At 49.8% G+C, this 12186-nt stretch overlaps 1 protein-coding gene across 1 annotated transcript in view; it reads left to right on the top strand.

The window, feature by feature from the left end:
• The first annotated feature begins 1227 nt into the window (after positions 1–1227).
• LOC144773326 (rho-related GTP-binding protein Rho6) overlaps positions 1228–12186 on the top strand; it is a 60972-nt gene continuing 50013 nt past the window's right edge. The window contains exon 1 of the mRNA XM_078658280.1: positions 1228–1791. Coding sequence (XP_078514406.1) covers positions 1669–1791 — 123 coding nt within the window. The 5' untranslated portion in view covers positions 1228–1668. The remainder of the gene's footprint in view (positions 1792–12186) is intronic.

Consider the following 12186-nt stretch of genomic DNA (forward strand, 5'->3'; position numbering starts at 1 on the left):
TGTTTAAATCCGCTTTGAATTTATGATTCAATTTCAGCTCTTTCATGCCCTCTTTGGCCAGGCAGTGTACAGGTGCACTAGTTCAAATTCTATATGTATAAAATATTCAGCGATAGTGACGTGTTTTCAATATTGTAACACAACATCAGGTCACTAATGTTACTGCAAAAAATCTCTGTGGCTCCCTCCCATTTCTCATGTGAGGCCCCATTGTTATATAAAAGAAACTGTTTTATATAAATGCTGCATGAAACATAAACACATTACTCTGCAAAATGTCTGTAATAGACTCTCACACATCACCCACATTACAATACAATAAAAGAATCTGTTTAAGAATTATTTAAGGTCACTAGAGCTATAGGGGGGGAGGCTGAAAGGCTGGGCCAGGGCCCACTTTTCCCCTGTCTTAAAACGTCTCTGTTATACAATACCCTCCCCCTCCACGCAAACACACTGTTCTTCTCCCGCACACTTCCTCAACCTGTTCCCGCTCCAAGGCGGTGAAGTTAAATGTTTGGGGCAGGGATTCCAGGAATGTACTGAGAATGGATGTACCACTTTTAAGAGGGGGGGAGCGCCATTCCGTTACAGTCCACGGATGGAAGGAAAACCCCTGCAGAAGCTGTTGGTGTGTTGGTGCACTGTATGTGCGAGGTTGTTGCTGTGATATTTATGAGGTGAACTTCTGGGAGTGTGTTTCCACTGAAGCCTTTGGGAGTGGGCCACTTTTGTGAGGGTGTTGCTATTGAAGTCTATTTGAGACGAACCAGTTTTAGGACGGTGATGCGATTGAATGAAGTCCATGACATCCATAGTGTGCACGACTTTTGGTAGGGGGATAACACTAACGTCTATGCGACAGACCTCTTTTTGGAGGGGGGGGGGTTACCATTGAAGGCCGCAGGCGGTAATGAAACTGAGCTCTTTGGGGGCTAAAATACTTTTGGGGTCATTCGGCTTGTAGGACGCGTAATATGGGGGATTTATGATCCCACGTTGACCGGTGAGTTACCCCCTTCTTTCCATTACTGTAGGTACAATGATACACCTCAGCTAGCGCCACGCGACACTTCTACACAAAAGAATGGCGGCACCTCTGGTCTTTGGGTATGCAACCGAGGCATTAATGACAAACCGGTGTGAGGGGGGGGGGGCGCGCCTCTCTCATTGGCCGAGGGCCTCGCCTGTCATTGCCTCGGGATTGGCTAGAGCCCTTTTGGGAATCCTCCTGCAGCCGCAGCCGCCACATTCCTCCGTGCAGGTCAGCAGAGCCTGAGCCCCCTCCCCCAGGAGAGCCCGCCAAACAGCAGCAGAGCACGCGCAGGCTGCAGCCCAGGCACCGCCGCAGCGCGAGCACAGCCCCCTCCAGAGCCGGGCATCCACAGCCAGGGCCGACGGACCGCTGCACAGCTGCCCGCGGCCCCCAGCTTTGCCATCCTCAGCAGAGCCCAAGCTCCCGCAGCCGGGCGGCCCTCGGCGCGCTGCCCCAGTGGCGTAGTCTGGACATCCCTCAGACAGGAGCCACTGCAGCGGGACAGCCCGGGTCCAGCTGATATCCCAGCGCCGCCACAGTCTACTGCAGCCTGGGGACCCGCAGAGTCTGGGGTACCACCACCAGGAGGCCAGCCTCAGCACAAGGGGCCCAGCCCTCAGCAGATCCCGAGTATGAAGGAAAGGCGCAGCCCCCAGGCCCCCGCCGTGGTCAGGTGTAAGCTGGTCCTCGTGGGAGACGTGCATTGTGGGAAGACGGCCATGCTACAGGTGCTGGCCAAGGACTGCTATCCAGAGGTAAGTGTGCAGGGACGCGTATGCATGCAGGACATATTACACAGGCATCTACCCTCTGGCCCCGTCATCATAATCCGACCCCATTTCAGCCCGTCTGTAACAACGTCATTTTAACCAGGTCGCCTTAACCCCGTAGTAGCAGACATCCTTAATCAGTCTCCCATGTAATCTGTCTGTAACCCTCCCGCTTAACCCCCTTTTACTCCCAATGAGTAGGCCGGCCACCTTACACAGTCCCACATTTAGCCCCTTTGCAAACAACCAGATCACTTCAGCCTGACCTGCGATGTGACCTTTTAAACCATGCTCATTTAGCCCGACCACCTCAACTCTTCCTCTTGTACCACCGAATCAGACTACCTTTAGGCTTTAACCCGCCTGTAACAAAACCGCTTTACCTAGGTCTCTGTGCCCCTCATGATCAGGCCACCTTGACCCCCTCTTTATTCCTAACCACTCCTGCATCCATGTCTCCTTAACCCCCTCTCTGAGTCCCCTTAAATATTTTCAAACCAGGCCACATTTCCCACCCCTGAAACTGGGCCAGACTTCTTTAACCAGCTCTCCATAGCGTCCAACAGCTTCACCTCTGTGTCAGACAACCTTTGCAATTCTGTGTTTCCAAACAGCTTTAACCGGGCCATTAACACCATAACTAGAACACTTGAGAACTTCTGAATCCACACAGCCTTTACCTTATGGAGACCTACTCCAACACCCAGACTACCTTGAACCTGCCTGTTCTAAAACCACAATCAACTAGACCTAGGCTGCTTTATGTCTAATGGGCCAAGTCCAGGCCTCATCAGTAAGCAGTGGCATAGCCAGCGTGTCCCTGGTTTGGATGTAAGCCAAAAAGGCAGTGTTGATCTGAGTCCAAGCTCCCTTAAGACTGAATATAGGTCACTGCGATGCAAACACACACAAGACAAGACATAGCACATTTACCACAACAATTACCCTTGCAGCGCATCACATACATTCAGCAACGTTAGCATTACTGCACATACCACAGTCGCGCATTGCAGCATCACTACAATGCATTAATGCACGTGTGTGTGTGTGTATATATATACACACACATATTTCTATAAAACGTTTTACTACTACTTAGCACTAACCTTCTATTGATCCTATAAGAACCTTAGTCCACTAAACTCTTGCCATCGATTGCCCTACAAAGCCCTTGCTATCCCTACAAACCACCCATCTATGAACGTTGACAACCCCATGCCACTACCCACGCCTAAACCCAACAAATCCCTTCCTATCCTGAGTCCTACAAATCCTCCTTACTACCCTAAAACCCCTTACCTATACCCATATCTGAACCTCCAAAAAACCCTTACCACTACCCATCCCTGAAACCTAAAAACCTCTTGCGACCCCAGAACTTCCCCAGCCCCTAAATACCACCAACCACAGTCTGCCCACACGGAAATTCCTAAATGCCTTGTAAATGTAATGTGTTGAAACTTCCCTGGTTGTAATGGTAAAAGATTTGTAGTGATTAAGACCATAAGAACTTCAAGATCTGAGTGTGAGCTGCCTTTAGGCCAAATAGTCAAGCATCCTTATTGCTGTAAGGTCTTTGTGGTCTGGGTCCTGGACACATTAAGGTCCACATCTTATGTTCCGGCACCCTTAAGGCCCCAATGATCAATGCCCCCCCCCCTTTTTTTTTTTAAAATCCCCTGCTAACTAAGTCATTTTTAAGAGCACCAGGGCGCCTTCAGATCACTATTGTCTGAGCCCAGGTCTGTTTAACATCTCTATGGTCTGAGTCTAGGCCAACTTAAGACCCTCTTGATGTTGGCTCTGACCACCTTAAACCTCCAACTCTGTCACCATGACATTTTCCCTTAGTTTTCCATTTCTATATTGCTACCTAGGATGAATTGTCCCGCTAGGTAGCACCAAGAGACCATATGAGAATGAATGTGTGCTTCCTGAGCAAATATATTAAAATACCAGTAGTCTAGGGCACACTGTGTTCAGTGGTCGGATTTCTGCCACCTCAAGTCCTGAGGACTTTTCCTATTCTACCAAATGCCCCACCCATGATTTTGATCCAGGCCAGCTTCTCTGTGGTGCGAATCTAGGCTGCCTGAAAACCCAATAGTCTGGGGCCAAGCTGTCTGCAGACTCCAGGGGTCTTTATCGATGCCACTGTTAGTCCATCTTGGACTTTTTCTAAGCAGCCAAAATACCCATATGGTCTGAATCCATCCCATTTAGGGTTTCGACTTACTTACTCCAAGGTACCTTAAGACTCCCACAGTCAGGGTTCAGGCCACCCCATGTCCTTTTATGGTCTTTTTCAAGTGTCCCAAAATACACCAAATATCTGGATCCAAAATGCCCTAAGAGCCATGTGGTCTGGATTTAGGACACTTTTGAGACCCCAGTCTGTCAAGGCTGCCTTAAGGTCCCACTAATCTGAGACTATACACCTGAAGGCATCTATGGCCCAGGACCAGGCTACTTTGAATTTCTGTTGTCTAAGCTTAGACTGTGTTAATGACACTATTGCAGGGTCCAGGCAGCCTTATGGCCCACGTCATCCTAGTCCAGGCCATTTTATTTCTTCCATGGTCTGAATCATGCCTTGGTTAATTTTCCAGAAATATTGCTCCAGACCACCAAAGGAAGTCATGAAAAGCTCAATGCAGCCTTAAAACATCATGGTCTGTGCTAAGGTCGTCGTAAGACCACATTCTAGGTTTCAAAGCTCCCTTTAGGTCCTCATAGTCGTGGTCCAGGCCCCCTTTGTGTCCCATGGTCTTTCCACGCTACCTTACGATGCCCTTGATTTGGGCTCAAGTCTGCACTAAGATCCATGGGGTTGGATAAAGGATAACTTTACCACTATTGCTAGTTAAAACATGGGTGTATGCTGCCTTAGGGCCCCATACTCTGATTTCAGGCCATCTTAATGTTCCCCTGTCCCATTTTAGGCTGCATTGTTGCCCCTTGTTCTGAGTTGAGTCCTCCGTTATGCCCCGGGCTATCGTTGGACTACATGGCTTTGTTCCCAGCCACCTTAAGACCTAAACGTTCTAATAAATCTGAGTCCTGGGCATCTTCATGCACACGTGGTCTTGGTCAGAACCCTTTTCCCTCACATATGTTGTGAATCCAAGCTACTGAAAACCTACATCACCCTAGTGTTGTCTGCCCTCCTCTTCAAGCTACCATCGTGCAGCTCGTTAACATATCGTCTGCGTTTGAGCCTCCATATGCCCTCATGGTCTGTGTCATGCCACATTAGAGCCTGTGTGGTCTGCATCAAGACCCTGATAGGCCCTTCTTGGTCAAATACCAGACCACCTTCATGGTCCCCTCCTTCCTCTGTGGCTTCTGGTGCCTTGGAGCCCCCATGGTTTACTGCTAGGCCAGGCTAAGACCGGGTGGTTATGATCTCCATGTGCAGTGACAAGGCTTACTTATCCCGTCTGATAGCGGGGTGTAGACATACTGGTGTCCATTGTTTATCTATTTTCATTTGGCCATTTGTAAGGTGTAGCCTGAAATTTGGATCACGGCTAGATGTATTTGTTTGGGTGCCAGTTAGAGACTAAACTACTTGGATAGGTAAAAGAATTGGTGGATTTTTCTGCATCTAGAGGAAGAGGAAGGTGGTTGTTTCACATAGCCTGTGCCAGCAGTAATGAACTCCAGGGCCTTTGGTCAGATTCAGGGTTGTTAGCTTTTTTTTTTGTTTTTACGTTCTTTTTTTTTATAGCGCAAACTCTACCCAAAGGTATTGGAGCGCTTTACATGAGCACCAGTTACATTACACATGGACACATTCATTTTTGGTAGGCGCGGTGAGATTAGGTGATTTGCCCAGGATCACAGGATGCTGAACTGAGACTCAAACCCAGTTCCCCAGCTACAAAGTCGGCAGCTTTAGCTGTAAGGCTACATCCTCTCACCAGCTTTTGGAAGAGAAGCTGTCTTTCAGGAAATGTTAGGGAGAGTGCCAATGTCTGTTATGTTAACTTGATAATCTCTGCATATTATGCCAGAGCAATACCATGCCAAGAGGTGTGCATTCAGCATGACTAGTGGCCAACCTTTACTCTTTTGGATTGGACACATATTTATGCCTGATGCGTAGTGTTCAGCTCTGATGTTTTAATTTATTGCAGATCATCGTGCATTGTTATTGAGCACTGACTTGAGTTGTCTTTGTCTCGATTCCTTCAAATTGAATTTGTTGATAAATATTACCCATCTTTTATATAGTAACCGCCTTAAGGTGTGGGTCTGATATTTTGTGAAAGTAAAGAGCGTTGCAAAGAATACTTAACGTTTCAGTGAGAGACTGCATTTCTTGGGTATTTTTTTATAGCAAAATCCCCAGGGTTTATTTGTTTGTGTGCTGTATTACTAAAGTGGTGTAAGTTCTAGAGAACTGAGACTTAAAGAGGTAACCTAGTGGGGGGTTGTGGTTCATAGCCTCTTTAAGTTGATGTACACTGGTACTGGGAGTTAACCTACTATTTTTTAGTTTTGCTAAGTTGAAAAACCCAAATTTACACTTGACGGTAATGTTTACAGTATAGATCAAGATTTCCAGGTGTAAAGTAGATTTAGGTGAAGGTATAATATTGACTAGACAACGTGTGGTTCTTTTTGGAACAACAGCTTTTATCGAGGGCATCTCTTCAGCCGGGATGGACATGATTTCATACCTCCCAATCTGATTTTGCAAGTTCCCCAGGGGAAGTTCTCATTCAGGGTGAACCTTTCTTGTCATGATATATATATATATATATATATATATATATCGGCTCCTTCAGTTCCGCATAGCGCGCCACGCCAGCAACGAAGGAGACGGACCAGCCAGGTACAGCAAGATGGTAACTTTATTCACAGAGAACAGCTACGCGTTTCGGGCCAACTCGCCCTTGTTCACAGCTCACCAGCTCCTCTCGAAAAAGGGACACAGCGGGGCTTGTCAGGGCGTTTTATTGAGCAAATCTCTGCATAGTGTATGTGTGTGTATGTATGTATGTATGTATGTATGTGTATATATATATATATAGTGACCAAGGCCGCAGGGACGGTCGAAACGCGTCATGACTAGCTGTTTATTGGGCAAATAAACTGTATGCTGCAACAAAGTGGTCCATGCCTTGTATTTCACCCGAGTGGTGGAGCGCTGCGAGGTATTGCAGATATATATATATATATATATATATATATATATATATATATATATATATAATATTCAGTTAGGCTTGGTGAGAGGTAGCGGTATGGGCGTGGGTCTAGTGGGGTCTCTAGCGGAGGTTTCTGGAATTGATGCAGATGGCAGGCAGTGGCATGATTAGGGGGTGATTTCTGTAGGGTGAGGTTTCTGGGAGCCTGGTTAAAGGATCAGGGGAATAGAATTAACACCTTTTCTCTTCATGGAGAGTTACTTCTCTTGAACTGAAACTAGTATCTTTGGTTGGTTGCGCTCCAAAATTTCTCTGTATTATTATTCATTGCGTTTACTTATTGTAAAAGTAGAGGTATGAGAGGCTGCCTTCCACTCCTGAAATCCAAAGCTATTTTTTGTTCTTGATATTTCTATCTATAGCTTAGCTAAAATATATAGACCGTACGACCAGCTGTAGAAAGGTGTTTTGTGGCCACAAGCCCTGCAATTTGAAAATTCACATGTTTTGCAATCTCAAAATGTCCTTTGGTATATATTAGACCCAATTTGTGAGTTGGAACGACATTGGATTCGCAAAATGGTTTTACTTGCTCTCGCCAAATAGCAGTTAAGTGGTGTTCGCGGGCTAAATTGCGCTTTCGTATGATTCGTATCAATGGTGTACAGTTGTGAAGAAAAAAAAGTCGGGGATCAGTTGTGAGAAGTTGACCTGGCATATGATGTCCACTATTCTAGTGGGCACCTTGCACCAGTCCAAATGACCCTTATTGATGGTAGGTTTAGACAACCTTTTATAGAAAGCTATCCTAGTGGTAGCTGTGGAGAGCAACCTTCAGGCCAAGTCTTTAAGGAATGTAGAGCAGCTTGTTTTACCAGTCTATAATCTCTTGAATGATCAAATGAAAGAGCACCACACCAAATATATATATTTTACACACAACCCCTCTAGTCTCTTTATGAGGCTAGAGGCAGAAGTACAATACAAGAACGTAAATAGCACACAGTAAACTAGCACAGTATACGTTTTGCCCTAGGGGCCTCACAAACCATATACTAAACAAGTGGTGTAAGAACCATGTTAGAGTTAGAAGTGAGGCCTAGGGCCTGTAGAACCACTGGGGCAACCAGGAACCACCCAAGGTAGGGACGCAGGAGACCCACGGGGGACACGTGCAGTGTCTAAACACAGCCGCAAATCACCATTGACTGAGTTTTAAAGTTTAAGGACACTTAGGAGTGGACTGCGATGAAACCCCTTTAGAACTAGACACTTCAAGAGTCAAGACCCACAGGAGCACCTAAGTACTCGTGTTACCTCACCCAGGGAAGCCGGGTACATGGGTGTCTTTTTGTGTCAGGTTTTGTCGTCGATTCCAATGGAGAGCTGCAAAGAAGTGCAGCAGGCATCCAGGAGAAGAGTGTCCGGATGGATCCAAGGGTGGATCGGAGATCTGAAGAACCTGAAAGCAGAGGGTACAGTCTGGGTCACTAGCCAGTGACCAGGATGGCGACAGGAAGATGCCAGCCGATGTCTGGTGCTTTAAGGTGAAGTAGGTGAAGCAGCCACGAGGTCCAGGAGGCGTCGACGACAACCAGGAGCTGGATTCGAGCTGTCCTATGTCGGGTGCTGCAGCGTCGGTATCCCGATTGGACCCAACAAGCCTTGGCAACAGCAACCTACGCAAGATTACAAGATTGGCTTCGAGGCAGACCAGCAAGGTCTGAGGGACTCACCCTTTGGAGGGGAGTTTGGGCATGTCTGGAGCAACCAGGAAAGCCCAAGAAACAAAGGAGTGTCCTCCGTGGGGACCCACTAGCCAACGGACTAGAGATCGTGAAGGAGCCTCGAGCTGCAATGCAGAAAGCGGGCACACGGAACACTCGTGGAGTGCAGGCCTCTAAGCTTCGGTGCAAAAGGTGCTTGGGCGAGGGCAACAAATAGCCCAATGCACAGCTTCGGGAAGTAGGTGCACTTGCAAAATTGCAGGATGTCCAGGAGTTCTTGCCCCACATCTCTTGTGATAGCTACAGGTCTCAGCTTCGCTGGGGATTCATGTCAGCATTGGAGATGCCTGGAAGTCTGTGTCCTGTGTCGCAGATTCTTTGGGATCCATTGGGAGCCTTGAAAATGCAGTCCGGCAAGATGCTTCTTTGGTGCCTGCTTGAACAGGGGAGTCACTCCTTGACCCCAAGGGAGATTTCTTCCGTCTTCCAGTCGATATGGAATGTCGAACGTCCAAGATTACTTCTTCAGAGTTTCATCCAGGGTAATCTAAAGTCCTAATGGCTGGGTTCCTATACTTGTACTAAGTTTAGGGGTTCTACTAACTGTAGGGTCCCACCTGTGGGAGGACCTGGGGAGTGGGTGGTTACACCCCTTCCCCTTTGTCCAGTTTTGCGCCAGAGCTGGGGCTGAGTGCCCCAGCAACCGTTTTGAACTGGTAAATGCAAGGGACACCTTGTGTGCCCCAGGCAGTGTCTGAAAAGCATTCACTGAATGCAACCCACCCTTCCCGAATACACTAAAGCCTGTCTGGGGAGGTGTTGGCACCTCCCTTGACAGGAAACCTATTGTCCAAGCCTCCCCTGCCGGAGTTTTGTCCAGCAGCAGGAGGTCAGACTCGTATCAATCCATTTATAGACCGTGCTACTCACCCGTAGGGGTCTCAAGGCGCTGAGGGGGGCGGGGTGCCGCTACCGCTCGAAGAGCCACATCTTGAGGGGTTTCCTGAATGTGAGGTGGTCCTGGATCAGTCGTAGGTGAGTGGGGAGGGAGTTCCACGTCTTGGCCGCCGGGTAGGAGAATGATCTTCCTCCGGTGGTGGTTTTGCGGATCCGTGGGACGGTGGCGAGGCTGGCGGAGCGGAGTTTGCGTGTTGGAGTGTAGAACGTGAGGCGGTTGTTGAGGTATTCAGGGCCTATGTCGTGGAGCGCTTTGTATGCGTGGGTGAGGAGCCTGAATGTGATCCTTTTGCTGACGGGGAGCCAGTGCAGGTCTCTCAGGTGGGCTGATATGTGGCTGTGCGGATGCGTTCTATATGCGTTGGGAGTGTTTTCTGAAGTTTGACACTGGTTCCTGCGTATAGGGTGTTCCCGTAGTCTAGTCTGCTGGTGACGAGGGCCTGGGTGACCGTCTTTCTGGTTCCGGTAGGGATCCACCGAAATATCTTACGGAGCATGCGCAGGGTGTTGAAACATGAGGATGAGATGGCGTTGACTTGCTTGGTCATCGTGAGAGGAGTCCAGGATGAATCCCAGGTTGCGTGCTTGGTCAGTGGGTGTCGGTGCGGTGCCAGTGCTGTGGGCCACCAGGAGTCGTCCCAGGCGGATGGGGATGGTCCGAGGATGAGGACTTCCGTCTTGTCTGAGTTCAGTTTCAGACGGCTGAGTTTCATCCATTCCGCGACGTTTTTCATTTCTTCCTGGAGTTTGAGTTTGTCGGTGGCTGGGTCTTTGGTGAGGGAGGGTATCAGCTGGGTGTCGTCGGCGTATGAGATTATGTTGAGGTTGTGTTTGCGTGCGATGGTGGTGAGGGGGCTCATGTAGATATTGAAGAGGGTTGGGCTGAGCGATGAGCCTTGGGGTACGCCGCAGATCTGGGTGGCCGCGGAGCGGAAAGGGGGGAGGCGGACTCTCTGGGTTCTGTCGTAGAGGAACAAGGTGATCCAGTCCAGGGCTTTACCTTGGATCCCGGCGTTGTGGAGGCGGGTTATTAGGGTGCGATGGCAGACTGTATCAAAGGCGGCTGAGAGGTCTAGGAGGATGAGGGCGGTTGTTTCCCCGTTGTCAAGCAGGGTCCTGATGTAGTCGGTGGCTGCGATGAGGGAGGTCTCGGTGCTGTGGTTGGCTCGATTTCTGGACTGGGATGGGTCGAGGGAGCCATTGGCCTCGAGGAAAGCGGTCAGCTGTTTATTGACGATCTTTTCAATAACTTTTGCAGGGAAGGGAGATGGGGCGGAAGTTTTTTTTTTAGGTCTTTAGGGTCCGCTATGGGTTTCTTCAGTAGGGCGTTGATTTCTGCGTGCTTCCAGCTCTCTCGGAAGGTGACGGACGCGAGGGAGTTGTTTATGACGTTCCGTAGGTGGGGTGCGATGATGGTGTCTGCTTTGTTGAAGATGTGGTGGGGGCATGGGTCGGAAGGAGAGCCGGATTGGATGGTGTTCATAGCGTGGGCGGTGTCTTCGGTGCTGATGGGAGTCCAAGCGCTGAGGATGGTTGTAGGGGGCGTTGGTTCGGTGGCTGGGGGCAGAGTCTGGGTGCCGAAGCTGTCGTGTATATCGGCGATCTTGCGGTGAAAGAACGTGGCGAGGGAGTTGCAGAGGTCTTGCGACGGTGTGATGTTGCTGCTGGCGCTGGGATTGGAGAGCTCTTTTACGATGCTGAAGAGTTCCTTGCTGTTGTGTGTGTTGTTGTCCAGCCGCTCTTTGAACGATGTCTTTTTGGTGGTGCGGATCAGCTGGTGGTGTTTGCGGGTGGCGTTCTTGAGGGCTGTCATGTTTTGTCGTGTGTTCGCGGCGTCAGGTTTTCTCGAGGGTTCGGCAGGATTTTTTTTGGGGGGGGGGGGGGAGTTGTCTGTGAGTGGGCTGATGAAGTCTGTGAGGGCTTCACTGAATTGTGTTTGTGGGCCCGGGGGTCTGTAGATGAGGGTTCCTCTGAGGGTGGTCTTGGGTCGGTGTGGATCTGGCGCGGTTCTTTTCGGGAGATCTTGTATCCGTCCGGGATGGCTATGGCGATGTCGGGGGGCTGAGGAGGCGGTCATCCAGGTTTCTGTGAGGAAGGAGACGTCTGGTGCTGTTGTGTCGAGGAGGTCCCAGAGTTCGACAGCGTGCTTGTGGACGGAGCGGGTGTTGAGCAGGATGCACTTGAGGTGGTTGTTGTTGCCTGGTCCGGGCGGTGGGTTGCAGGTTCGGACGCAGGTGAATTTGCAGATTTGGCAGGTGAAGGGTCCGTGGGTGCGCTTCAGGGTGGCTTGGTAGCAGGCGGCAGGTCGGCCGATGTGGAGGGTGGTGGTTTCGTATCTCAGTCGGGTTTCTCGGTTTCGGCGGGGACCAGGGGTTCTGGCGCTGGGCGCGGTCCAGGCGTGGGCCTGCGCACCCTCTGCGTGCGTCCGCTGCGCGGCCTCCATATGAGGGTCTATGGGAGTGAGGAGCAGCTGGGAGGCGGGAGCGGGCGTCAAATGGGGGCACCAGGGTGTCGTGGCCGCAAGGGAGGCAGCGGCGGGA

The sequence above is a fragment of the Lissotriton helveticus genome, chromosome 1_1 (assembly GCF_964261635.1).
Source record: "Lissotriton helveticus chromosome 1_1, aLisHel1.1, whole genome shotgun sequence".
Lineage (NCBI taxonomy): Eukaryota > Metazoa > Chordata > Amphibia > Caudata > Salamandridae > Lissotriton > Lissotriton helveticus.